The 27,673-nt window shown below is 40.0% G+C and overlaps 1 protein-coding gene across 36 annotated transcripts in view; it reads right to left on the reverse strand.

Moving 5' to 3' along the window:
* scrib (scribble planar cell polarity protein) overlaps window positions 1-27,673 on the reverse strand; it is an 84,192-nt gene that overhangs the window by 40,731 nt on the left and 15,788 nt on the right. For all 36 annotated transcript variants that reach the window (XM_034303916.2, XM_034303904.2, XM_026936603.3 and 33 more), the window contains exons 2-6: window positions 3,707-3,824; window positions 1,938-2,016; window positions 862-951; window positions 436-492; window positions 201-264 (exon numbers count right to left, since the gene is read on the reverse strand). In XM_034303916.2, the coding sequence (XP_034159807.2) occupies window positions 201-264; window positions 436-492; window positions 862-951; window positions 1,938-2,016; window positions 3,707-3,824 (408 nt within the window). The remainder of the gene's footprint in view (window positions 1-200; window positions 265-435; window positions 493-861; window positions 952-1,937; window positions 2,017-3,706; window positions 3,825-27,673) is intronic.

The following is a 27,673-nucleotide window of genomic DNA, read 5'->3' on the forward strand; positions in this document are numbered from 1 at the left end:
ATTGTTTACTCTGCCCCACTGAGACAACTACTGGGTGTTGCCATGACGGCATGAAAGAGATTTAAGTGGAGCACAAAAAAAAAAAAAAAAAAAAAACTCATACTCAAAGAAAAAATGAAGGCAGCAGTTAGAGAGGATTGGTTATGTAGCAGAAATTGCAGGTATGTGAATTAAATCAGGCGTGTTCTGCTTTTTCTTACCAATACTTCCAGTTGATTGCTGCCCAAATCTAGCTGTTCCAGTTTAACCAGGAAAGACAGAGAGCTGCAAAGCCACAGAGAGCGCAATATTCAAAACACACACGCATGATGCTTTTATCTCTTTTCCTTTTAAAAAATCTATTAGTTTTATCTGGAATTTGCTGTATTTGCGTTCAGATTTCCCCCAAAAGCCTAGTGCTGTGTCAAAACAAACTTGCAAAAGACGGTGACTTACGTGGGTAAAGACTTCAGTAGATTCTCTCTCAGCTCCAGGGTTACCAGGTTAGCCAAGCTAGAGTGCAGAAAATGCGACAAATTAGAGGCACAGAATGAAAAGAGGTGGAAAGCGAACACACAAGTGTGTTAGTCAGATGGTAAATTTATGTTGTGACAGTTGGTCTGGAAGAGTGAGGGGCTCCTCCATCTGCATGAACACTACTGAGTGCCAAACCCTGAGCTGTGTGTGTGTGTGTGTGTGTGTGTGTGTGTGTGTGTGTGTGTGTGTGTGTGTGTCTACAGAGAGGGTGATATTTCTGAATCACCTCGTGCTGCAGAGCATGATGAATTATGACAAAGACAATCTTACATACTGTACTTTTACTTTAATATTTACGCTATTGTGTGTGTGTGTGTGTGTGCGTGTGTGTGTGGGCGCACTCACTTTCCAATATCATTCGGTAGTGATTGTAGTGACACGTCATTGAGTGCAAGGTGGGCTAGTGCTCTAAGCTGTGTAAAGCCATCAGGTAATCTGAGAGATAGAGAGAGAGGGAGAGAGAGACAGAGAGGGAGAGACAGAGAGGGAGAGACAGAGAGGGAGAGAGTGAGCGAGAGATAGAGAGCAAAAGAGAGTGAGCGAGCAAGCCAGACAGAGAAACAGATAGACAGAAGGAGACAGAGAGCCAAACAGAGACAGATAGATAGATAGATAGAGAGAGAGAGAAAGAGAGAAAGCTTTATTTACATCAGACATATGAACACAGATGAACAGAACAATAAAAATAATTCTAAAAGACAGAGAAACCTGACCATACGCACATCAAGGTACTTAGGCGTTTTTTATTTTTTTTGTTTGTTTTTCCCCAGTTGTGTGTCAGAGTCAGACTTCAAAAAATCAGAACAAATTCTGGTACACAATTGTGATATGAATACATTTTTAATACTAGTACTTGTTTATTTATCAAATCGCCACTATTAAATCAGCAAAGAGCGCCTCAATCACTTTTCGAGTTGGATTATTTTTACCTGGAAATGCTATGTAATATATTTGGTGAATTTGGATGTATTAGGAATGGCTGTAATTTCCCAAAATCACCACAGACAGACGTGTCTTTAATAATCAGAATTATAATGCAGGGCAGTGAGACACAGCAAGCAAGTAACACAGGGTTATTTACACACTATGGTGAGAGAGTCATTTATTGTTTGGTGACACACTAAAGGTAATTTTCTCAAAATTACTACTTGTCAGACTTGTAAAACCTGGATTAAAATCACGGCTCATTCATAACCGCGTAAATCATACATAGCACCTCCTCCTGGGAAAACGAATCCAGCTCCAACATGTCTTGCGACATACAAGAAAATCCAAATGCACTTGCCCTATACACACTGCCCAGCTTTATTGTAGGAACCTAAATGAATAGTTATGCTTCTTTTCCCGCCATCCCTTCCCCCATGGTGTGCTCCAGTGTGCCACACTTGCTTTGGAATTTGGGGTTCTACCAACTCGCTAACCTGGAGAGGGGGTTTCCACTGAAGTCCGCAATCTCCAACGCCTTGCAGAACTTAATGGTCTCGGGGATCTCAGGAATGTCTAGGAGAGAAGGGGGGGGGGGAGAGGGGGGGAGAGAGAGAGAGAGAGAGAGAGAGAGAGAGATTTGGTGCGAAATCAGCAAGACCTGCATACCCAAAAGAGTGTCGCAATCGATAGTGCACTTTTTCAGGTGATTTTAATGCTTACCAGATGTCCACAAAAATGGAAACTATGCTTGCATTACATTACACTGGAAATGCAATAAATAATGATGAACCGTGATTACTCCGGATATTTCCTTAAATCAAATGAGACTACCCAGAAACCAGTACTGGTTGGAATGCAGAAAAATCTAAGGTTGCATCGACAGCGCACACACTCATAACATCAAACGATTATCACCACCCTTGGTCACTGGAGAGTGAGGTTCTGTAGTCGTTGCAATTACCTACAAAGATCAACATGGCAATCAGAGATAATGTAATGAACTATACGACACCGATGGGAAAAGAAACAGCAATAAAGAGTTGACATTGTCGGAGTGGCTGTGTGTTTGTGCAGTGCATGATACAGCTTGCACTCTGGGTTCTGATAGCGGCTGCACAACAAGGACACGCTGAGGACAATTCCCATTCTCACCCTCAGTGTGCTGAGTGGCAGAGTCTAATTCTGCCAAAGTCACATCCAGGACGTTATGTATCAGATCTGTAGTGAAAGTACTGGTGGTACGAGTGTTTAAAATGATCACAGCTCACAATGTCATTAATTTATCAATGACGTTTATATATAATATATAACAGTATAATGACATTTAAATTCATTTTTGGGGAATATGCAGAACATATATAAAATGGAAACCCTGATACATAGCAAGTGTGTTTCTACTGAAATATTTGTGATGTGCTAAGCAAATCTAGAGGTACTTTGTTGGCTGGTGCAATATTTTTGTTACTGCTGTGAAAAGTTAGCAGTTGTCTGCTGCACTGATGTTAAAGCCGTCATCACTGAAGCCAAAGTACAGCATCATATTAATGAGAAATCCAATGTAGACATTTACAGCTTTTAGTAGGATTATGTAGAAGGATTGCAGAAAAAGCAAACTTTGGACTCAAAGTTCCAGAATGCAACACAGCTCTGTGATGCAGCTGCACTGAGTAATGGCAGAGACCCGACTCGGCTATTTAGTGATCCATGAGGTGACGAGCTTGATGGCGTTGACAGCGGTATTAGCATGAAAGGTGATGTTTTGCAAGAGCGACAGCTAAATCCCACTGCAATCCCTCTTAGCAGGTAGTCAAACGGCATTGTGGGTAATATAGGAAGCTGATAACCAAACTGAAAATAGACCAACGCATCAATGAAAGAAATTAAATTTAAAAGGTCAAGTCTGAATTTTATTGTAGAATAAATCTTGAACATTTAATTATAAATTAATATGTTATAAATTAACTATAAGTCACTCAGGGTGGATTTGTCCTTCATTGCTTGATCATTAGCGGTTATGAAAATAAAGAGTGGGTTTTATTTAGGTAAATAAAAATAAATATATTTTGCGCGTTTGTGACAGGAGCTAACAGCTCCGCTACACATGGAGCAAGCGAGAGAAATCTGTTTCACGATTTAATCCGTAAAGACCAAGACACCTTGGCTGTCCAGTGTGTGAGAGGATTGGTGTGTTTACAGTGTAAATGATTATGCACGAGTATGCACCAGTGTGAGGGTGTATTTCTGTACGTGTGTGACTAGGTACCATTTCGAGAGATGTCCAGCTCCACTAGCTGCATGAAGTTGGCCACCTCAGGGGGAAGTCTCTGGATCTCATTGTCACTCAGGCCTAGCTTGCGCAGGTTCAGTAGCCTGAAGAAGGGCTGAGGAAGAGGGAAGGGAAGTGGGGGAGGGAGGAAAAAAAAAATCACACATTAATACAATAGACTGCACATCCAGATACAGAATAGTGGATCATTTACATTTAGATATTTTAAGTTGTTTTAAAAAAAAAAAAAAAAGGACATAATTTGCAAGTCAAAATCCTAACAAAGTCTATTTTGTATTTATTTCCAGGGGCATGACACTAAGTAGATAAAATAAGACTGCACTTTGCACATACTTGACCTTACTTCCTTGATTAATAAGGGCACAACAATACAGTGCATCACAGTATTGTTTGAGGCAAGGCTCCAAATTCAATGTCTAAGTATCAAACAATACATTCAACCGACTGCATAATAAAGTAGGATATCTGTCATAAAATACTGCTTATGAAGTGTGAGGTGTAATACATTTTTAAACTTAAACTACCTCTCAAAATAGTAGCTTTCCCCATCACAAATCAGGAGAGGCTACAGGGATTAAAAAAAACAAAAACAGGCTGAGCGTACAAGTGTATTAGCTCATGAAAAACAGCAAATGGCTACAGCCAGTGGCAAGCAGGAACAGGAAGATTCCCACAAATCCTTAAGATCTGGTGTATGGGAGCACTTTGGCTCCCGGCTGAGTTATGATGCTGATGGCCAACGAGTGTCAAGAGTCAAGAGTCGTTTGTCAGTTGCACAATTACACTGGGTACACTGGGCATTGAAATGCTTGTGATGAGGCTCAGACTCTGACAATGACATGAACAAACACATATTTAGACATGAGTGGTTGAGATGATGCTGTAATGTAGTAAGGTAAACGAAAAACAGTGGTGGACGACGGCAGAGGAAAAGTGACCTGTGCTGTAAGTAAAGCAGAACAGTAAACACAAGTACAATAAATAGTACATAGTAAATGTGAATAGTAAATATCTAAGAGTGTGGAAGTGGCAGTAGATTAAGGACTACTGGCTGTTAAGTTGTCTGATGGCTTGAAGATAAAAACTGTTCTTCAGTCTGAACTGAAACATTACAGTGTGCCAAATCTGCCGAATAAGAGTGCCATACACCAGCGCAAATACCACAGACATGTCCATGCATCTGCACTGACATCACCCTATTGTGTCAGGCAGTGGAACTAGGCAAAAACCTGAAACACACACACACACACACACACACACACACACACACACACACACACAGTCTTCACACAGATTTCAGACTTCACACACTGTAGAAATGCCTCAACCCTGCTTCAGATCACAATGGGTAAATGTGAGCATGCACATATATAGTGGCATGAAAAAGTATTTGCCCCCCTTAAAATCATTATTTCATCCATTTAATTCATTAAAACAGGTCACCGATTACCCATTTTGCCCCATGGAAAAGTAATTGCCCCCTTAGCTCTGAAACAAAGAAATCAACATCATTTAGTTGATAATTAGATGCATAGCCAGGCTTAACTGTACCCAGCACTCTTGAGATTAAATAGTATATATATTCATGTCTAGTTCTCTCTAGTACTAAGTCTCTACAGGCCGAAAAAAAAAAAGTCATGGTCTATGGAAATTCCTGAACAGCTGAGAAAAGAAAAAGGCTGTTGACAGTGCAAATGGAAAAGACTTGGAGCAGTAGTAAATCTTCCCAGGAGTGGCTGACCTGCCAAAATTTCTCCACGAGCACAGCAGCGCCTCATCCAGGAAGTATCAAAAGACTTCATTAAAACTTCTAAAGAACTGCAGGCCTCTCTAGCATCAGCTAAAGGCAATATTCATTACTCAACAATAAGGAAGATAAAACCAAAAATGGGCTGCATGAAAGAGCAGCAAAACGGAAACCACTGCTCACCAAGAAAAACATCAGAGCTTGTCTGACATTTGGTAAAAAGCACCTGGATCATGCCCAAGACTTTTGGGACAATAAGGACAATAGTCTCCCTATGTATGGCATAAAGCAATATATCATTTAACTGCATGTCATCTCTACAGTGAAACATGGTGGTGGTAGTGTGATAGTAAGGGGATGTTTTGCTATATATTTGCACAGGACCTGGGCAACCAGTTATTGAAAGAAGCATGAATTCCGTGATGTACTAGAAAATTCTTAAGGAGCCTGTCCGACCACCTGTGCATGAGCTGACGCTAAACGAAGTGTAACTGGGTCGTGCAGCAGGACAATGATCCAGAAGCAAGTCCACGTCTGAATGGGCGAAGAAGCAGCCTAGTCAAAGTCCTGACTTGTATCCAGTAGAGATGATGCAGCAGAGCTTGAAAAGAGCAGTTAATTCTCGAAGCAGTTCTGCAAAGAAACATGGGTCAAGATTCCTCTACAGAGATGTGCAAGGCTCATATCAAATTACAGAAGACATTTAGTTGCAGGTGTTGCCAAGGGTCCGAATATCCGAGCAGACATTTGGTTTACGTGGGGGCTTTTTTTTTTCCTGATAATCAGAAACCATCCAGTGCTCCAAATAGAGAATATCAGGAGAGGGCAAATAATTTTTTAATGCCAATGTAGTTCAATACACTCGTGTAAGTCATGCATATACTGTATCAAGAGGTCACTTTTTAGACAGCCGCATTCAGAACATTCCAGCGGCTGTGACTTGTAACGTTCTCTCTTCGCTCGGCACTTTGGCAGACTAAGCAGCAGTGCTGAACCAGACATCACCCAACAGAGAATCCAGTGTGTACTAAACAGAGCCAGAGCTATTCAGTGAGTGTATCTGATCCAAAAGATTTCAGCGTGCTTCACATCGCCTGGTACACAATGTCAAAACACTGAAATCAACTTAAGCGCAGGCATGTGGGAATGTCCAGCGCTGAAAGCTGCTCTTTGAATACAAAAAGATGGGAACAGATAAAGAAGGAGAGAGATCTAGAGAGCCCTCATGAAAAACAGTGGTACAAAGACAGAATTATGTCTCTCAAAGTAGATGAAGTATATGCAATAGAAGGTTGCCGAGGAGGTAAAGTGCAGCTTGAAACAAGCTCTTAAAGCACGATCAAAAGCTTGGCTTAGTTAACCCTGCATCTGGTTATGACATTACAGACATTACACAGGGCAGCAGCTGGTTGTCTCTCTGTCTGTCCTGGTGGCAGGTGATCCGTATCGAATAGCAAAACAAAATATGAACCCTGGGTACCCCAGATGGGAGACATGCGGATGCGCACATGCACGCAGGCACAATGAATATAACTTGATGCTTAGCACAAAGTTACACACAAAAGATTTTGAATGCAGATCTCTGCTACTGATGCTCAAATCAAACATGAATAATGACTCTTGGAAACACGTGTCTTGAGGTATTATGTTTTTCTCTCGATGCTGGATATGACTATGCATGGCCGAGCATGACCGTTAAAGAGTATGACCGCTGTCTGTGGAGCAGCTTGTGCTCAGGCTGTGAGTCGATGAGGTCTATTAGAGGAGGAAGCTCTCCACTGAAGAGCTGATTATATACAAACACAATGAGTCCCTTTCACTAGTGCAGCCAAACCGTCTGGTGAGCCAGGGACCATACACTCCAACACAATTTTTTTTCTTAAAACATGCGCGCACACACACACACACACACACACGTTAGTTCCTAACAGTTCCCTTCCTTCTGAGATTCATATGTATCCTGAAACACAGGTCAGATGACTGAAAGAATGAGGACTTATTTAAATTAATTCACAATAAATACTGCATTTCAACACACAAGGCTTTGAAAGGTTTTTTTTCCTGTAACGTCTTTGCATTCTGTACTTATTTTACACATGATCAGTTTGTGGGTTTGACGCGTGAGGTTTGGGTAATGGCCTGCAAAATGGCCACCGTAAGGAATTTAATCATCTAACCAACAAGCAGCGAAGACTCGGCAGGGGACACAGCCAACTCCTTGTTCTGTGTAATGCCTCTTTTACTTCTTTGTGAATGACATGATAAACTCACAGACCAATTTTTTTTATAGCCTAATTTTAAAATACTTGTGTTCAAACCAGAGGTAAGTGTTAAGCATCACAGCTCATGAATTGATGCTGTGTAATGGTAAATGCCTGCTATGCATTATGTAAATATTCCACCCCTCTTCTCATGTCTTTACTTGAAAGGGACTACTTTTAACTTCATATTGGTGCAGTGTGGGGTCATACGGTATGGAACTACAACTAAAACCGCTATAATTAACGTTTGGGTGCAATGTTTTTGGTGAGACCTTGAAGGTTTTTACACCCCATCAACAGCAATTTGTCCCCTGAGTCAGCACTGAGACCATGTTATTTACTGAAAAAGGCCATGTTTGTATTGTTTAGTTATCTATTTATTTTATTTATCTTATGGAGAACTGTGTAACTTATTAAGAGCTTTGTATTTATAAAATTAAATCAGCATTTAACACCAAGATTCTGAATTTTGGGTGTCCAGTGACTTTTTTCTGTCTGTTATTGGTGTCCACGCAATTGCCAGAATAAGCAAGTGTCAGGAAACTCCACATGTGGTTGCCAAGTCAACTCAAAAACAATTAATATAAGAAAATTAAAGCAACAGTTGGGAAGCACACAGTTGTCTAGAATGTCTTTATGTGAAGTAGTATTAAGATTTCACTGAAACTAAAAGGCCCAGACATATTCTGGCATGAGAATGACCCTGTGCACAAAAGGTTGGAGTGGAAGAACTCGAGTGACCTGCACGCAGCCCTGACCTCAACCCACTGAAAACCTCTGGGATGAACTGGAATGCCGACTGTGCCCCAGGCCTTCTCACCAGACATCATCAAAATCCAATGGAAAGCCTTCTAGTGGAAAGAGTGGAGGTTATTATAACAACAAAAGGGGACTAAATCTGGAATGCCATGTTCAACAAGCAAATATGGGTCTGATGTTCAGATGTAAACAAACTTTTGTACATATAGTATACTGTTTTTTATTGAGAATCATGATGCTACAAGTGGTACCAAAATCAAACTCAACATACTGATATCAACCTACTGCAATAAAACACAGTGTTCCTGAAAAAAATACCAAAGACTATTTCTCTTAAACCCCTTTCACACCCTCACACTTTTCAGGATGGACTTGTGTGTGAATACAAGCTGGACTTTAAATTCCCAGAAAGTTGATTTGTCTTGCGACTTGTCTGCAGCAAGTCATGTGAGGGAGTTAACGCCTACAACACGGCTTCAAATCAACGAGGTCATTTCATGGCTTTGGCAAACTGGTAGGAGTAAAGCAAGTCGCTGATGCACAAACATTGCTCTTTCTCATTTGTACATTTTATTACCTGATGCCATCTACTCCTAATTTTGATGAAAGCCAAAAATGTCACAAGGGACCAACAACATATTCTGCATATGAATCTATGAACCACAGAACAAACATAATAATAACAAGCTAATTGTGAAACATTAAAACAAAATCTAGCACACATTAATCAAGCAAGTCAGTGGCAAAATTGGCCATCTGAGCCAAGTATTAAAATTATTAGCAGTGTCAGCATACTGACATGACATTGCGACCCCAGTGGGGTCGGTTCCCTGGGTGGGAATCGAACCCGGGTCGTGGCAGTGAGAGCGCTGAGGCCTAATCACTCGTCCTCAAGAGACCCATCTGACGTGATCCAATGAGCCACCAAATATAGTATCTTAGCGCTACATCATAACTATAATGACTTTCTTGCGCATTTTCTTTTCAGAGCTCGCAGTGACATCAGTAGGCTGCAAATGAAGTTACTTGTTGCACTGCGAGTTTCTCAGTAAACATTTCTGTGTACAAGACCTCAAGTCTGAGCATGAGCTTAACACCCAAGCTGAAATTTGTCAGCCAGGTCATTAAGGAATTTTCTTCCATGGAGTATCTATTATGATGGGTGTGGAAAGAATTAAAAATCTCACGCACATGGTCTCGCTTTGCTAGAAGTGCTTCCTCTCCTCTGTTTAGCTGTTCGAGGTCATGTAAAGTTGAGAGCAGCAGGCCGTAGAAGTAACTGCTTACACTGCAGTGGCCCATGCAGTGCATTCAGCTCAAGACATAAAACACCCATCAGCTTCTTTCTGAGAGTTTACAAATATTTATATATTTGAGTATACAATTTTTGGACAAGAGAAGGACAGTGACATTTGAGCAGGAGATTGAGGGAGACAGCAAGAAACAGAGGAAACAGCACAGACCCCCATGTTTAAGCAGAGAGGAGAGATGGGCTGCAAAGTCAGCAGGACCAACAAAACGTGGTGTCATGAGTAATGGAGCACATATTCAGCTTTTTGCTTAATGGCTACCAGATGTGCAGAGAGGAGAAAGGGAAGGCCGGTGTAGAACCTGAGTGTGTGTTCCGTACGACAAGGTTAAATTAGCCTAAAGTCCCCGTGAAGTGAATTGAAAAGCGCAGCGTTATTCGATTTGTTGGTCTAATTTCCACTAAAACCGGAAGTCAGGGTGGGACATATTGAGTGGCTCCTCCCCCTTTTTAAATAGCCAATAGCTATAGCTGATATAATTACTGATGTGATTTCTATCACTCAACAACTGCAACTTCGGCAAGACGATTTTTAATATTGGGGGCGGAACACTTCAGATTCTAGAGAGCATTTGATTGGACAGGAAATCTGATGAGAAGCTGAAGTGCAGAATGATGTCATCAAAATTGTTGCTCCATAACAACTGGTGGTAGAGAGAAACTGTACATTTTGAATGCATATATCTTCTAAATGCGAATTGTGTCATTGTTTTGGAGCACACTAGCTTATAGATAACCTTAAGGCTAACATTCATACTAAAAGCCACAAAACTCCAATTTTGATTTCACAGGGATTTTAACAGAGACTTCAGTGTCGTATAATCTTACTCTGCTTATACCATAGAGCTGTTGAATACTCGATTCTGATTGGTCAAAAGGTGTTGATTAATTTTCTATAACAGGACAGCTTGGACTGTAGCTGGCTGTAATTCAAATTACAGGATCTTATTAATGCGCTTATTCTGATACTCTTTGATATGGTGAATCTTTACGTAAGGAGACATTTAGTGACATCTCGGATGTCAGCACTTTGTAAGAGTCAGTAAGGTTAATGCCCAGGAATGTCTTCGGACTGATGATGGTTTTTTTTTTTGTCTTTTTAACTTCGATAAAAAAAAAGAAAAAAAAAAAGACAGGCTGGTGAGGAAACGACTATTTATAGGTGTTATAATGAAAACGCAAACGGGAACTAACTTGTCTTTTGGACATTTCACAGCACTAAATGTCACTATAAACAGTTAAAAAGCATGTCATTTCATTTCTTAATAATTTGAAGATTGCAATAGTTAGCAAATTGCTATGGTCTAAGCCTATAACAGCATGTCCCGAAGTGTTTTATACCTTACTTATCACCTAGCCTCTTATTCCTTACTTATCACCTAGCCTCAGACACATACACACACAATGATTTTCTCTGTTGAAATCGTTCAACCAAGACACCAGGTATCGAAGTTGTTGGGAACGGGAAACAACTGCTTAAGTATTCCTGATAGATAAACATTATTGGTAGGGATTCAAAAACAAATCTGTAATGTGAGAATACGTCATTGCCAGATAAGTGAACAAGTGCATAACTCTACACAGAATGCTTGTCCTAATTTAAAAAAATCATGCAGCAACCTGTAGAGAGCAGAACTGCTTAACCTTATTCATTTGATTCATCGAGTCGTAACTGATCAAAAGTACATGTAATGTACATCATGAGAAAGTTAAAGAGTGAGTGCACACACATCCATTACACTGCATACACGAGTCCAATCTGATGTGCCTCCTCGCTGACTGCACTGCTGCAGCATGTGCATAGTGAAAGTCCAGTTTACAACACAGCAAGTTCTCTCTCTCGCTCGCTCGCTCTCTCTCTCTCTCTCTCTCTCACACACACACACACACACACACACACACACACACACGTCCACTCCACCCCCCACACCACAGCCTGGAAGAGAAGGAGCAGCAGTGGGGGAAGGGCAGAGACAACAAATGCTTTTGTTAATATTTTCGGGATCAGGGAGGGGGCTTGAGTAACTGAGTAACTGGGCCAATCGCCTTGAGAGAGGCTTCTTTTCAAATGCAAGTATGCAAGCAGCCATTCTATTGTAGTGAATGCTGGAAGTATAACTGCTCCTGCTATCGCATTACGCTGCAATCTATTCAAGGTGGTGAACATTTTGGTACCGGATGTCATTACGGAACAATGTGAAGCAACTAAAACGCAGGGATAAACCTGTCCACTCACCTCTCACTTGCACATTCTCACACGGCAAATTTATTTATTTATTTATTAAATCCATACCAATGACATTGCTGTTTCACAGCAATATTTAAACAGTCTCCTATTTAATACAACTCAGATCTCCTAATGCTTGTTGTGTGTATAATAGTTTGGACAGAGGCTAGGTGATATGTAAGGAAAATAATCAATGATGATGATTAAAATCGTGTGATGTGGCCCAAGACAAAGCGGAGAGCCATTATGATGTGTTATGTTTTATTTAGGATACTTTGAGAAGTTCCGCTTTTTAGAAAGATTATTCTAACATCCTGCAGCGTGTCAATGTAAGAGGAAGTCCCTTCTACTCTTTCCTTCGGAGCAGCGGGGATTACGCTGAAAGTCCTTCACATGAATGAACTCTCTTTGTCCCTCCCTCACTCCCTTCTTCCCTCTCCCGCTCCCTATGTCTTGGCAGGAGGACGTTGCCACCGCTGTCAATCACAGAGGAGCACATGAGGGCCCTCCCACCTGCAGCACCAATGGAGAGTCCACTTCCCCATTGTCCACTGGAAGAATAGAAAGAAAGGATTGGAGCTGGCAAATGGAAGGGATGGGAAGATAAAATGAGGACCAAACACAGAGTACAAAGGTGAAAAGATGAGAAATGAGGACAGGAAGAAAGATGGTGGGGAGAAGCAATGGGGAGAGCGAGAGAAAAAGAGGACAGAAGCGGAGTAAAATGGGGAAAAAGAGCAAGAGAGAGAGAGAAATAAAAAGGGGGGAAAAGATACAACAATAAGCGTATGTTTTCAGGTCCTTTTCAAGTGCTCATGAGCTTTGGACAAAAAGGTGAAGAAAAAAAAAAAAAACACGAACTCTTAAATTTTGAATGTGATTGGTACATTCCGATGTCGAAGCAGATTTCCCAGAAACATTTAGCAGAGGATGAATTCCAGGCTTTAAACTCCTTAACATTCTTTCTGCCTACAGCTCTTCTATTGACCAAAATAATAAGACGGGTTTCAAACTGTACCTCAGCGTGTTTTCACACTTGGAACACACTGAGACTCTGGGTGGTAGGCACTAGGTTCAGTTGTAATTCTCCTGTGGTACCAACAATCAAGCTGCGAAGAACAGCCCTTTTTGGATGCATGGCATGTCACTGTGCAGGAATATCTGCAAACGTGGAGCCGATCTCATGTAAGAAGATTATTAGCCATGCCGGCTTGACTTGAGATGCACATTTTTTCGCAATGCACTAAGTTTAAGCACGTAGGTGAGCTAATTATAGTGCTATGAAAGTCTGGTTTATATCATCACAAAAAGTAGACGCAGTAAGTAATGTGACAAGATGAACCAATCACGTTATTTGACATGTGCGTCCACACCTGATGTGGACTTACCATGGTTCAGTTCAAGCGAACCTCCAGACCACTGTTTTCAAGAGGACCAGGAATGAGATCTCTGGACTGCTCCCGGGCTTGAGTCTAAAAATGACCTGAAACACATCTATAGCCTTATTTGGATGGGATTAGATTTACGTGGGACTTGCAGTAATTCCTTTTTTTTTTTTCAGGTGCTGTATTGTGATTTTTTTCTCATCCACATCAGTGGTCTCTTCCTCTCTCTTCCAGAAAATTTCAGACCAAATAACCGACCATTTTTAAGCAAATTGGCAGTGGGCCGATAATTTTCGACACTTTTGTGCTTTTGCAGGAAGATGTTGATTCTAACCTTGAAAAACTTTTTTTTTTTTTTTTTTGGACTGCTGCCATTTGCTGTAATTTGCCTCTTTACTTTCACATATGCCACAGTATATCTGGGTTTGTAGACAGCCCTGTGAAAACACGTTTGTCCAGCATTACTCCTCTATGTATGTCAAAGTTTAATCGTTCACATAAACGTGTAAAAAAATGTTATTACAGACGTCAGCCAGTGAAAGTAATCTCATCTAGATAGGGCTCATTCTAACATGGGCCTAACAGACACACAAACACTAATCAAAATGGAGGACATGCCCTGGCTCTGTAGCTATGGGCTAGTACTGCAACATTTCAGAGTAAATATTTAAACTAGGCAAGCCAAACAAGTGCAGCAACTGAATTCATCACTTTTTTCTACGAGACGTCTAAAGTCACTATGCACCTGATACATGAACATGAATTACTTCATTGCATAGAAAAGTCAGAGCTACTGGTTTTGCTTGGAACCACATGCTCCACCCACTCAACATGTCTAAGGCTAATAAAAATGATGCCCTACGTTACTCTATATAAGCATTTGTAAGAAGTCCAATGCTCAGTGCAAAACATACTTCAATTTTAGGCACAAAACATCTGCATTTTCTTGGAAACTTGCAGCACTTAAAGTAAAGATGACAAGCATGCACAGGATCTGTATATAAGCTTTGTTTACAAAGTGATTCAACACGTCATGCTCGTGGCATTTCACGGTTTGTATCAACCAAAGACAAATATTTAATTTACAAGTAGCTCCTGTTAACTGGAAAATAAAGCAAGAAAATTATTAAGGGTTCAGTGAAGAAGAGAAAGACATATCAAAGTAAAACATCTAGTAAAAACACTTAAGGTGGTAAAAGCAGGGCTGAAATGAAGGACTGAAGTGTTCAAGCAGAACTTTGTGCCTGATCATTTGGGACTGGGATCCTCTGGGACCCAACAAAAAAGTCAAGGGAGGGAGTGTTTTTAGTTTTTATTTTTCCCCAAGCGTGAGCAGGTGGTCAGATATGACACTCATGGAACAAAGAAAAGCAACGTTCGCTAACTCTGCAGTGAATGTGGTGCCGTTTCTACATTCATTGACCTTCAGTAAAGCTGTGGTCAAGTGAGCTGTAATGTAATTACAAGAGGCCCAGCTTGGACTGTCCCCACTCATTAGCTTTCTTGATTAAAAACATAGCGTGCTGTTTTTCCTCTTCTCACAGACAGTGCTTACAGTGTGAACAGAACATTGTTTACACTACGCACACACGTTAACAGTGATGCAGATGCATCTTACTGTGTTGTTAAAAGCAACACAGAAGTTCCCATTACTTACAAGGCTACATCAGGTTCCTCTGCCAAGAACTGCAGTGAGACTCATAACAACACGTCACACTTCTACAATGTATTACACACACACATAAAATATGTCCACAAGTTTGTGGACACTTAACCATCACACTCATGTGCTTCTTGAACATCCCATTCCAGATTTAATCCCCCTTTACTGTTATAATAAGATCCACTCTTCTGGGAAGGCTTTCCACTAGATTGTGGAGCATGGCTGTTGGGATTTGTGCTCATTCAGCCACACGAGCATTAGTGAGATCAGGCACTGATGTTGGATGAGGAGGTCTGGGCTGCAGTCAGCTTTCCATTTCATCCCAAAAGTGTTCAGTGGGGTTGTCATCAGGGCTCTGCTCAGGCCACTCGAGTTCTTCCACTCCAAACGTGTCTTCATGGAGCTCGCTTTGTGCACAGGGGCACTGTCATGCTGGAACATGTTTGGACTCCTTAGTTCCAGTGAAGGGAAATTGTAATGCTACAGCACACAAAGACATTATAGACAATGTGCTTCCAACTTTGTGGCATAAGTTTGGCAAAGATGGTCAGGCGTCCACAAACCATACAGTGTATCTAAAACGCAGACGCTCTAATGACAGCAAAGTGAAGACAAGGAATATAGTGAGAGATTGGCTATAAAATAAGTCAATGACTGCCTCTTAACACAACAGGATGTCATGCAATTTGCATGCAAATAGGAGCAATCTGGAACACAGCCTATGGAGCTGGGCTCATGTTTGATGACACAAATATATAACAAATAAGTATATTCACTTGATTATCACATTTCTTTACAAATCATCTTTTCAAAGGCCACTTCACCAAATTCAAAAAGCTACAAATGTAGTAAATAAATCCCACCCTCTCACACAGCAAACAGCAAAAAGACCATAGAAAAAGAAGTTTAACTTTTGTCAACAACAATTGTTTATTCTCATGTTTACCTTAATAAACAAAGGCTAAGGCTCATACAGTAAGATAATTCAAGTGGGGCTCTCCTCATTTTAAATACAAATGGTATTCAATGTTTTTTTTTTCGCTTCACAAAGTACAAAAAAACTTGCATACGGATTTGGTAAGCATGGTTTATGTAAATCTTTTTAATGCAACAAAATGAAAATTTGTGGCAGGGGCTTAAATCAAATTACACGAAACATGGCACTGAAAAGAAGCCTGAGCATGAGTACAGCTCATTTGTCGACCATTTTGTTTTAATACCATTGTATAAAAGATAGTATGATTGTTTTGACATATGCCAGGGAGGGTTAAAAAATTCCGAAGTAAGAAAAAACACCTAAAACAAACTCTTGCGCATTGTGTGAAGACTTTAACAACATATAGTGAGTTTGTCCAGCTTCCTTCTCAATGAACTGAGCTCAAATTTCAGCTCATGCGACTCTCAAAAGAGAGCAAAACACATGTATACGCATAAGATCATCTTTTTTTCCTTCTTGTTTAGGTTGACATTACAACACAGTATCAAAACTAAATGGTTACTCCATTTTGATCATGTACATGTACACATTTGGTCAGTAACTGTCTAGAAGTCTCTCGAAGAAACGCAGGGCAGACTTCACACGGAGTTGCATTTTACTATGCTAAATGTGGATCTGCACTGAGAAGGCTGTTCTGTTGTACTTTGCATGGCTTATTGATCGGCGTGTAGAGAACTTCTCAGTGCTGTTGCTATTTTCATGAGTCAGCAACAGCCAGAGCAGGAGATTTAAAACAGTGACGGGTCTGGTCAAAATATTTGGCATCATCATTTATTATGTTAGGAAAGAAAAATGAAATTGTGAATTATTTAAGGAAACAGATGTAAAATGTACAATGTAAAACCATGGCAGAGTGCCAGTGTTACCCACAAACAGTAGCATTACTTTCGTGTACAAGAGTCCATGTGTTCCACAGCCGTATCAGTAAAACAATGCCAGAGAGGAGTGGTTCGGAACTCAAACACATTAGCCAAAGCAGGTGATCACACACGTGTGTGTGTTAGCATGACACAAACACAAAAGCTGTGCTCTCTCTCACACACACATAGTGCTCTGGAAAGATGAGTCATGCCAGTACACAAAGTGATTCCAATCATGGGATATGGCTTTCAGCCTGCTTAAGCGCCACCAGCAAAGCTCACGCTGAGGAGCTGATTGGAGCTCACCTCACTGGTTTGCATTCCAAACCAGAAACAAATGAGACACAACATCGTTGAGTCATATACAGATGCTGCCTTCCAGAGGATATGTTCTGGCACAGTGTACAGACATCTCTGAGCCAAAAAGCTCATCAATTATATATATATATTTTTCATCTTATTAGTTAATGTCTGGTAGGAGTGTTGCAGTTTGAAATTTTCACTGTATAATGGCAAAACATTAGCTTCACAGTTATCAATCAACTATTTATAAACACAAGCTGGTGGTAGACTGGTGCTGGTGGAGAAAATATGTATTACAATATCTTCGAATGTCCTATTTTTCCCCTCAAAAGTACTCCACAGAACAGAATTTAAAAAAAAAAAAAAAAAAAAAAAAAAAAAAAAAAAAGGTTTTGCTTGCTATTGCTCATGAAATCAAAATTGGTGTTTTAGAGCATTCTGAGTTCTTGGCATTTTGAACATTACTAAACCTGTGTGTGTGTGTGTGTGTGTGTGTGTATAATCGACTACGATGCACAGTTAGTGTGTATATTACACAGTGAGGAAGCAAAATTTTGGAAATCTCGAGGCTTTGCGTCTGTATATGTGTGTGTGGTCCAGAAAGCTTAGTTCTCAACACAGGTTAATTTCACTGTGTCGTGTTAAACAGCAGCTGCAGGAAGCTTAATGCTCTTAATGCTGTGTTAGGCATACTGTGAGGAGAGGAGAAGATACTGCTGCAGGCCTGTAATGACCCACAGCTCGGTACCAATCTGAGGCGTGGTAGGTGGAAACCTCTGCTCAAGGACACAGAACGCCAAAAAATGGCACACAGCAACACACAAATTGTTAGAAATCCAACACCGTGATCTTTCAGCCAGCTTCCTAATCCACTGTTGAGTTTCTTTAGATTTGGCAGGAGGTGTGTCACTACTGGCTGTTTTGGAATTCATTCAAGTCTCATACATAATCCACATACTCCCTTTTCTGACTTCCTGGTTCAAAAGGAGATATGTCAACATCAAAATCAAATCAAAGGTATCAAACCATTTCATAGGAACTTGAAACTTTAAACTCTTGAACAGGATGCACCTCATCACTGCGGTCCAGCTGCTTAGTTAGAAGTGCCATTTCTCCATGAAAGTAAATATGGGCTTCGAAGCTAGCTGAGTAAAAATGGTTCAGATTGTGTGTGAGGAACGACCTGTAAGATGCCACCATTAAATGCTACTTCGTTATTTTTTTTGCCATATAGAGGAAGTGTGACCAAAAAGCAGACAAGTTGGCAAGACGAGGTCAGAGTAGATGCGCTTATGGAAGCAGGCCTCTCAGCAGCCATGCTAGAGAAAGCAACTGTATGTTCACCTCTTCCTCCCTTGTTAATCTAAAGGTGTGGCTTAGGCTGTTGTGTGTAATATAAGGTCATTTGATAAAGACTCAGGAGAATCAGAGAATCAGAGTAGTACAACTTGCAATAAAAAGAAAAAAGCATTTAGAGATATAGACAAAACAAAAATGTATACTTGATGCCAGTGCGTCGATTTGTTGCTCAATTGATCCGTCTCACGCTACGAGGGAAGCTGAAGCTAGCACGTGCTTCCTCCGAGATACGTGAAGCCAACCACGGCACATTTTCAAACTCTGCACTCTGAACAAGCACCATCTGCCCTCTTCTGCATACATGAGCCTTTGGACACCTACGATTAGCTAGTGTTGCTCTGATTGACAGGAGAGACATGCCAGTCTTCCCACACAGAGAGCACGGCCAGTTTAGCTCTGCTGGACTCCTGGGGTCTCGTTTATCAAAGCGTGCATAAGTTCTAAATTTGTGCATAAGGACCACCAGTATGTATAAGAAAACTGGGATTTATCTAATGTGCATAAGCACAACAAAGGCCAGTAGTAAATCCCAAACATTTTAAATTGATGTGCTCGTGCACGGCTACACTCATTTGCATAAAGAAACGCCCACAAATTGCCATATGTTGTAAAGCTAAGCATTCGGCTTGTGGCACTGCTTGTTACAGACAAAAGGTCTAAGGGATGAACTTCACCGACAGTGAAGTAGGGATTCTGTTGCTTTACAAGTGGTTGTTTAATAAATAAATATGATTTTAGAAAGATTTAATGAGTACCTGTGTGCATTCTATTGCCCCAATTACATTTAGAAACTCTGGAAAGGCAATGCACTGTGGTGTGTGTGATATGAACGAAGTTAAGATGTGTCTATTTTCGACACGTCTTGATGTATTTCCTAATCGGTTTGGAAATACCAATTTCTCTTTGAAATGTGCCTGTGACGAAAACCTCTACATCAGAGATCAACTAAAACTGCACTGGGCAAACGAAATTGACTGATGAGTCACTCCTTACTTTCAGCATAGCATTTCCAGTGGTGTATAAAACATCCCTCCCTCGGCAAAGCTGCATGAGTCGAATCTCCAGACAAGGCATCAACCCAATCAATCTTCAGATGTGCCTTTTATATGATTTTGCTTTACATTTAACCTGTTGCCTGTCTGAACCTTGTTGTGAGCACCAAAATCAGTAATTACTAAGTGGGATGGAAGCTGCTCATAAACAGTTTACCTGTTATTAAACATTTCTACCACTAGGGGATCCTGCATACGCATGGTCAGGAGTGTACAGAAATATATGCACATCCCCATGCACAAGCAAAACCTGATCATTTTTCACATTCTTTGCATTCTACAGAAACGTTCGTATGCACAATTTATGCACAAAACTATACGCATTCGCAGTTGATAAATGAGACCCCTGGTCTTGGCTGACTCTGTCAAATGCGCAATCTCTCAACGACAGGGTGTACGCTTTTCTCTTGAGCCAAAATCTTGGCTTTGACTTTCATGAAGACCGTTTGTGACCGTCGACTCATGCTAAATGAGTTTTTGGTTTGGCCAAAATCAGAAGGATAAGAAGAGCAGATCTCATGGCTATGTGTAACCCTGTGCTCAGAATCACTCAGCAAGGAGATAAGAACAAAGCTTCATTGTGTGTGAGAGAGTAGGTCTGTAGAAGAATCATGTGACTGCCCCTTCCCAAAGGACACAGTGCTCCAAACCTGGCATTGACCAAAGCTGAAAATCATGTGCTTCAACATCTCAGACTTTTACTCTGATTCTATAGTAAGAAGCAAACATGCTGCATGAGAGAAAAAAAGACGCCTGATGTTAATGAGATGGAACACTGCTATAAAAATAAAATTAATATCTCTTTTAGAAAGGTTTAGATATCATCCTGTCGTAAGATCCATCATTCACTGTGATGTGAATAGAAACAAGCTTCCCACAATCCTGACAGGTTCTGGCAGTTTCATGTGCTTCACTGTGGCGCTGGAGGCAACCCGAGTGGCCACACCCATCAGATGAAAACTCATGCAAAATAACGTCTAACAAGTTGCTCTTCATGTGCTGACGTAGCAGCCACATCCTTTATCAAATCCCCAAACAGTCCTCAGAACATGACTAGCGCCATAGCACGCTGAAAACACAGCGAAATCACCTGTTACTCAACACACTACAGAAAACTAATCCAGTCCACTCTCCTAAAATACCTATTCTTCTCATTACCCAAGAGCACAAACACACATTGTTAAGCTTGTATTAAGTATCCGTCTTGATTTTCACTTCACACAGACACACACACACTACCTTATGCACAAATCAATCTGAGCAGAAGCACAGCACTGAGAACAATGTGCTAGACTTTACATTTCACCAGCTCTAACAAAACCCTAAATATATAAATACAAATGAAACATTCCAGCACTGACAGCTACAAAACAGTAAGAACCGAGGACAAAAGCGTGTTCCCTTTGAGCCTTGTGTTGCGAGCATCAGATAAGCACAAGGCCATTAGAGTGTTAAAGGAAGCGAAATCACTCAGTGAGCCTCAAATGTAACATAACTAACACTCATTATACTGGAAGACTTGTAACATTAATAGAATAACTGAACAGAACACAATGTAGTAACTGTACGCTAATGGTAAAATGATTAAAAATCCTAGCATAAAGAGAGAATTTCACCACCCCTATGTCATAATCGTATGTAGGTGGCTCATGTGCATCAACAGTATTGATGTAAAAATAAAAAAAAAAATAAAAAAAAAAAAAAATTCCCCAGTGACTGCTACTAATATAATAAGCTGCTCCTCCATTTTTATTTTTTATTATTATTATTGTTTTTTTTTTTTTTTGGAACAGAGAGACCACTGTCCTGCCCATTTGGTTTTATTGTCTCATCAGTCCAAGGCTCATGAATACACAGGTCACAGCTAAAATCGAGAGTACGAGCAAAGTAAGAGTCTTTCACGTCCTGTGTCCTTTCCCCTTCAGTGAACTGCCTTTTCTGCCTCATTAATTTTATTCACATTTAGTCTGACTGCTGCTTTTACAGAGGAAGCAGGAACGCATAGCGCTCAGGTGTCTCCCATGTCGCCATAGCAAGAGGTAAAAAAATTCTAAATGCTACGATAAACTGTAGTCATTAGCACTTATACCTGTATTCCAGATGTGTACTATGAATGGCTAGTAGTTCTTGCACACAAGCAGGTTGCCGAATGCATATTTAAGAGGTCGTTCACATCACTGTAGCAAAGAGGTGATACTTAAGCACACTACTGAGCGCTAATCCTCTGAGAAACTATATTAATCTCAAACAATAGTGATGCGGAACAAATAGTCTTCACTCTTTAATCTTTATTGTTCTGTCAATTCCAAATCATCTTTGTTTGCCACGTTCTCTTGCAAAGTCACACAAGAAGAGATTAAAAAAAAAAAAAACACACACACACACATACAGCTGCTCAGTTGCTAAATAATACAAAATGTTTTAATTCAGCTTAACCTGGGAGAAAGTTCTCCTCTTTTCCCTGTATGCCCCTCTCCGCTGTGCCTTTCTCCCGAGTTCAGCAGAGCGAAAACTCACACTTGTGCTGAGCATCCCAGCTTACATGGCCCTCTCTTGACAAAATATTTTTGCACACTCAAACCTGACCCTGTAAAACCAATGTGACAGAAATCCTTTATGAAGACAGAGCAGAGAAATGTCTGGGGACGTGGCTCTTCACACTCATGTCTGGAGCTTTTCCCCCGTTACAGCCGTCACCCCGTCCCGTGCAGCCACTGCACTTTCAGCTGAGTCTACAGTCAAGTTTAAAATATTCTCCTCTCTACTGTAGCCTGAATTCTTTTCTCCTGCATGAAATATTACAAAATGTCTCATTAACTGTCAGTTTCACATTACATTAGTTACCATAAGCATATATGTATGTAAACATAATTCTCTCTCTCTCACTACATATGTATATGTATGTATGTATACATATATATATATATATGTATGTATGTATGTATGTATGTGTGTGTGTGTGTGTGTGTGTGTGTGTATAAAATAAAGGTAAAGACTTTGGTGCATGTTTTATAAAAAATAACTTTAAAAGAAACCTATAAACAACCTATTAAAAACAGCTATAGCACTTTGCCTGTCCAAACTCACTATAACTGCACTTTACCTTTAAATATAATCATTAAAATACTTATATATAAAAAAAAAAAAAAAAAAAAAAAAAAAAAAAACATACTATTTTTGCATTAATTTCTGAATACATTTCACATCGCATGCTTGAAACAACCTTTATAGGTTATGAAAACTGTACATTTTGCTTGTATCCAACAACATTCCCTCACCCTGTTACCCAAACACATTTAGCCTAATCCTATGAAACACATGGAATGTACCTCAAGTATCTCTCAGGAAGTTGCATCATCCAAATTTCCTGAAGATCACGGGAAGATGAAAAGATCTCATTCTTTTTCTTTACTTTAAAATGATAGTGATATTGACTGATGTGGTCACTTTGAAAGTGTAAGCACAATTCTATTGTTTTTTTTTCTTTCTTTTTTTCAAGTAAATCATGAGAGATGTCCTTAATGTTCTCAGTAAATCTCATTAGCAGTGATGCTAGTTAACCACATTTTGTGTAGTTGCTAATCCTGTGCTAAAAACTCGATTGTTACTTTCAACCCATATAAAAGCAAAATGCCAACAACTGATAAGAAAGAAACCCTGTGAAAATGAGACTGGTGTGTGAAATGGGGTGACATTTTTTTTTGAAAGATTAAATTCATGTTTTCTTAGATTCAAAGATTTAAAAAAAAAAAAAAAAGTTTAAGAGTTAAAAGGGCTAAAAAACACCCCAATCATGGAATCACCCAGCAGTGCTAGGTGGTTGATTTGTCATCGCCATGCCGCGTGCTGAGCTTTATTGAGAAAGACCGGTGTTAAAGTCCAACACTGATGAGATCTAAATAAAATCAAACCTTTCTTATCTGAGGCAACAACAAAAATATCTATTATATGTATCACACACTCATGATTAGAGCACAAGTGTCTGTGTGTTTTAGAGAAAAAGCAGCCTTGTGACTGTGACACATCGCTCCATAGAGCTTCTTCAAACTCCAATCTGTAAAATAATGTACTCCTGAATACAGAGGAAAATGATGACAAGAAAATAGGACCTTAGAGTTGCATTAGGTAGAATTTGTGAAAAATAGATCTAAATGGGTGGACTTGAAAAGATTTGAATGATTTTTTTTAACTCATTGAGCCTGTCCCCATTTGCACCCATGTACACAAAGCTCCGTCCTCAAACCTTATGGTGTTTCAACTAGAGTTAGCATTAGCAAAGAGTGTTATGAAATTGCTTTGAAGTGCACTCAGCGTGTTGGGGGCGTGTCTATAAAATGACTGACAAGAAGCCAAACGAAAAGCAAACATTCCCGACCAGAAGGCAGGTTTCAAACTGGGTTTTTCAGCTACGTAATGCACTTGTTCCGACAATGGCTTAAAATATTATTTTTTTAATCCAGCATAATTTTCCACATTATTTGTACTATTAAGAAACTATTAGCCTACAAGTCGAGCTGGAAACATACAGCTGAGACATGAATCAAGGCAAGTTGTGATTCTTGGGTTAGATTTTGTTTTTAAACCTTTGCTGCATGTATGATTGTACAGTCGAGCACGAAGCTGCCAGATCCTTTAACAATGAGGGCCGCGACCCACCACACACACAAGAATCACAAGCATGTTAAACATCATCAGAATAGTGTGTGTGTGGCCTCTGGAATGAAAGCGGTGCAGCCAGGGGAGGCTCCTGGAGATTCCACTCATGCCTGTCTTTCCTTAGGTCACAACCCTCCGCGTGCCAATAAATACGCCCAGCATTCGCACACTAACTCACCCACACACCCTGATAATTTCTGTGAAAATGTTTTGGGATGACCTTTTACCCAAAAGAATGTTGAGAGGAATCTCAGGGCTGCTGGAGTTGTTGATTCTGCACTCATTTGTGCATAAACAGGAAAGAAGAGAATGTAGAAATATGGAGGAGAGACGAGGATTTTCAGACTTAACATCAGATTTGAGTTATTTCCAGGGTGTCCACAGAATGATGGCATGGTTGTAGTTCAGGTTGCTCCAGACTCGTCTTCCGAGACATCTCTTTCACTCGCTGTTGGCGCTTGATCATGTGCTCACATTACACATTCGGACACACTTTGTTGAACTGCTTACACACATGAAGTTGGTTTTTCCCCCCTCACCCTGGAGTGATAAAGCTAACTAAAGGAATTTTAATGCTGCAGTTTCATGCAAACTGCATATCAACCAACACACACTTTCCCCAAACCATGTAGAAACCAAACAGATTGGTTCATCATACTTTGACAAACCTATTTCAAAAATGCACAATTAAAAACCCCTGTACATTGGTAGCCGTATATTAAAGCTGGAAGCACTTTTCTCAGCAGAGAGTTTGCTATCAGCTCTAAAAGTATTTTGATGTATTTTGTATTTTTAAACCCTGAACATTAGAAGTGGTTCTGGCAATAATACAGCCCTAATTTGCTTTGTACATTTGTATCATGTCCAAATGGCATTATTAGCCAAATGGTAATATGCATCAGTGATGGGAATATCAGTGCTCCAATCATGTAGTGTACACTCTTTTTTTATTTTTACTAAATGGAACACTCCACATTACTGTGGTTTCCTTGATAACAAGTCAACAGGTCACTGGTTCTGAGGTTCATAGCCTCATAACATCCTTTCTATTATTTCTGCAGCTCACTAGTTCCACTGAAACTGTCAGTTCTCAAGTTAAAAGTATGGCTGCTAAGGAATGTTTGGCTGAAGGCACGCCATGGGAATTTAAGCAAATGTTTAAAGCCTAATTAACGTTCAACTAAAACGCAAAATGAGCCAAAAACAGCTTTATCCAATATTTAGTCCAAGTAACAGAATGGCAGCCCTGGATATTTAAATATAGTACATCAGTATCAGTGAGTGCAGCAATTAAGCACTTAAACCACTTTAAACCACAAAAACCTGGATTTTAAAGTGGAGGCACCTCATATAACAGAACATGAAAATCCCTGATAGTCTACATGTAAATATGAATCAGGATTATGAACAGACCTTATGACTGACGACGTTTAAATCGGATAAATTAGTCATATGTGCTGTGTATTGTCAGGGTTAAACACCAGGTCAGGTATCCCTGATAGATACACGCCAAGTCACTTATTGACTAACTGTAGAAATCACAAGGAAAACGACAGACATTGATAATGTTTACACTGTAACACAATAATAATAATAATACTAGACATATCATTTTGGCAGCTATCAGATACAACAGGATACATCATCTTACATCAGATTAAAACCATTATTGGACTTCAAGAAGTGTGATACAAACACCTGGACTTTAGTTCAACAATCAGGATATTAAGCGCAAGTGTATAATAAGGGTGTGTTAATATGACATCTTTTGTATTCCTTTATCTACACAAACCTGAGAGAGAAAAACACTAATTACCTTTAGATCAAAATGGCCATGACTCGAAGAACAGTAACATATAAAGCAATCTGCAAACACAAAAAACTCCCAAATTAATGACTTGTTAGTAGTCCAGAAATCGTCAATGATTAACCCGGGTACAAGCAGATTTCATGTCCGGGTTATTAGCTCTTTATTTATAGATGCATGAGATATGAGGAGAGAACACCTCGGCTCATGGCTGAAACCTTGACCAATAATTTGCTTGAAGGTGCAGGCACGATGATAAATTTTTTTTTAGTCAAGGACAAAGACTATCGCTACAACATAGACATCCCTGCGCAGGAAATCAAATACTCGTTCGTTCCTTTATTTTGCACGAATGCACATAACTAGCTAAATAGCTAGCTATACATTATAGTATATTATTAACTACCACGTTACAGTTAATTAGATATCTGGGCAAGCAAAATATGGAGCTTTTACTTGCCCAGTGGGTAAGCTAAAGAATTTATCACTTGTTCATCCCTGCAGCAAGTAAGCTAGTTAACTGCTCTTCAAATCAACAGACAAACATAATGCCTGTCAAGGATGAAAATATATATACTGTGAATGTTTAAAAAAATTAAGCAGCGCAGCATTTATCAATGCTATTCCATTATTCAATCACTAAATACTGAAACTGCTTTACAAGTAATAACTATTTACAAACTACAAGACTTAACTATTTAAGATCTAACTATTGGAAAATTACTATTTACTAATACTACAGTAATAGTTACTATAGGTTTTCTACAGCAACAACATTAAAAGAAATCCAATTACTGAGTGATTCACACAGACCTGATGCTTTCCCTTTATCGGATTATTCTGTGTATGTAAAGGCACTCATTCAGCAAACTGGTAGCCTGAGGACAGAGGAGATAAAATGTGTTTACGTAAAGGTCTACTGCAACTGTGCTGTGGCGTGATGGTGTGAGGCACTGTGCAGAGAGACGCTCCGAAACAGAAACGCCACATTCCTCAGCTCACTCTATTATTCTCGTTTCCTGCCTGCCACGGCGCTCCCAGCACACAGGAATCAACAAGACAAACACACACATCAACAAGTGTCAGTGCAGCCCAAGCTCCCGCACACGTAATTGCCTCGGTAAACAGGACGCATTCTGGCTTCTCCTGTACTGTCAAAATCTAACAAAAACGGACAAAAAGTGCTGTCTACACAGCAAAGTACAGTCTGCAACGCAAAGTGCTGCCACGGCAGACAAAACACACCCCCACAGCACGCGCTGGCTTTCTAGTTTATGCTAATGGAACTGCATTAGCTGGTAATGCACACAAAGTAAACTACATAAAGAGCTTTTTAAAGAGGAGCACAGAACATAATGTACCAGTCAAAAGAAAATCTTTACAACACACTTTCACGCAGCAAGCAGCCAGCGATCGGATGGAGAAAGAAGATCTTTATGCCTGCAGACCTGCCAAACCCAAAGAGGAGTAACGAGCAGTCCCAGGAGGAAAAACATCAGCAAAATGTCGATATATTACTGCCACTGAAATCAGAACCAAAAACACTGTCACGTTTCAT

Source organism: Pangasianodon hypophthalmus, chromosome 4, assembly GCF_027358585.1.
Source record: "Pangasianodon hypophthalmus isolate fPanHyp1 chromosome 4, fPanHyp1.pri, whole genome shotgun sequence".
In the NCBI taxonomy this organism is placed as follows: Eukaryota; Metazoa; Chordata; class Actinopteri; order Siluriformes; family Pangasiidae; genus Pangasianodon; species Pangasianodon hypophthalmus.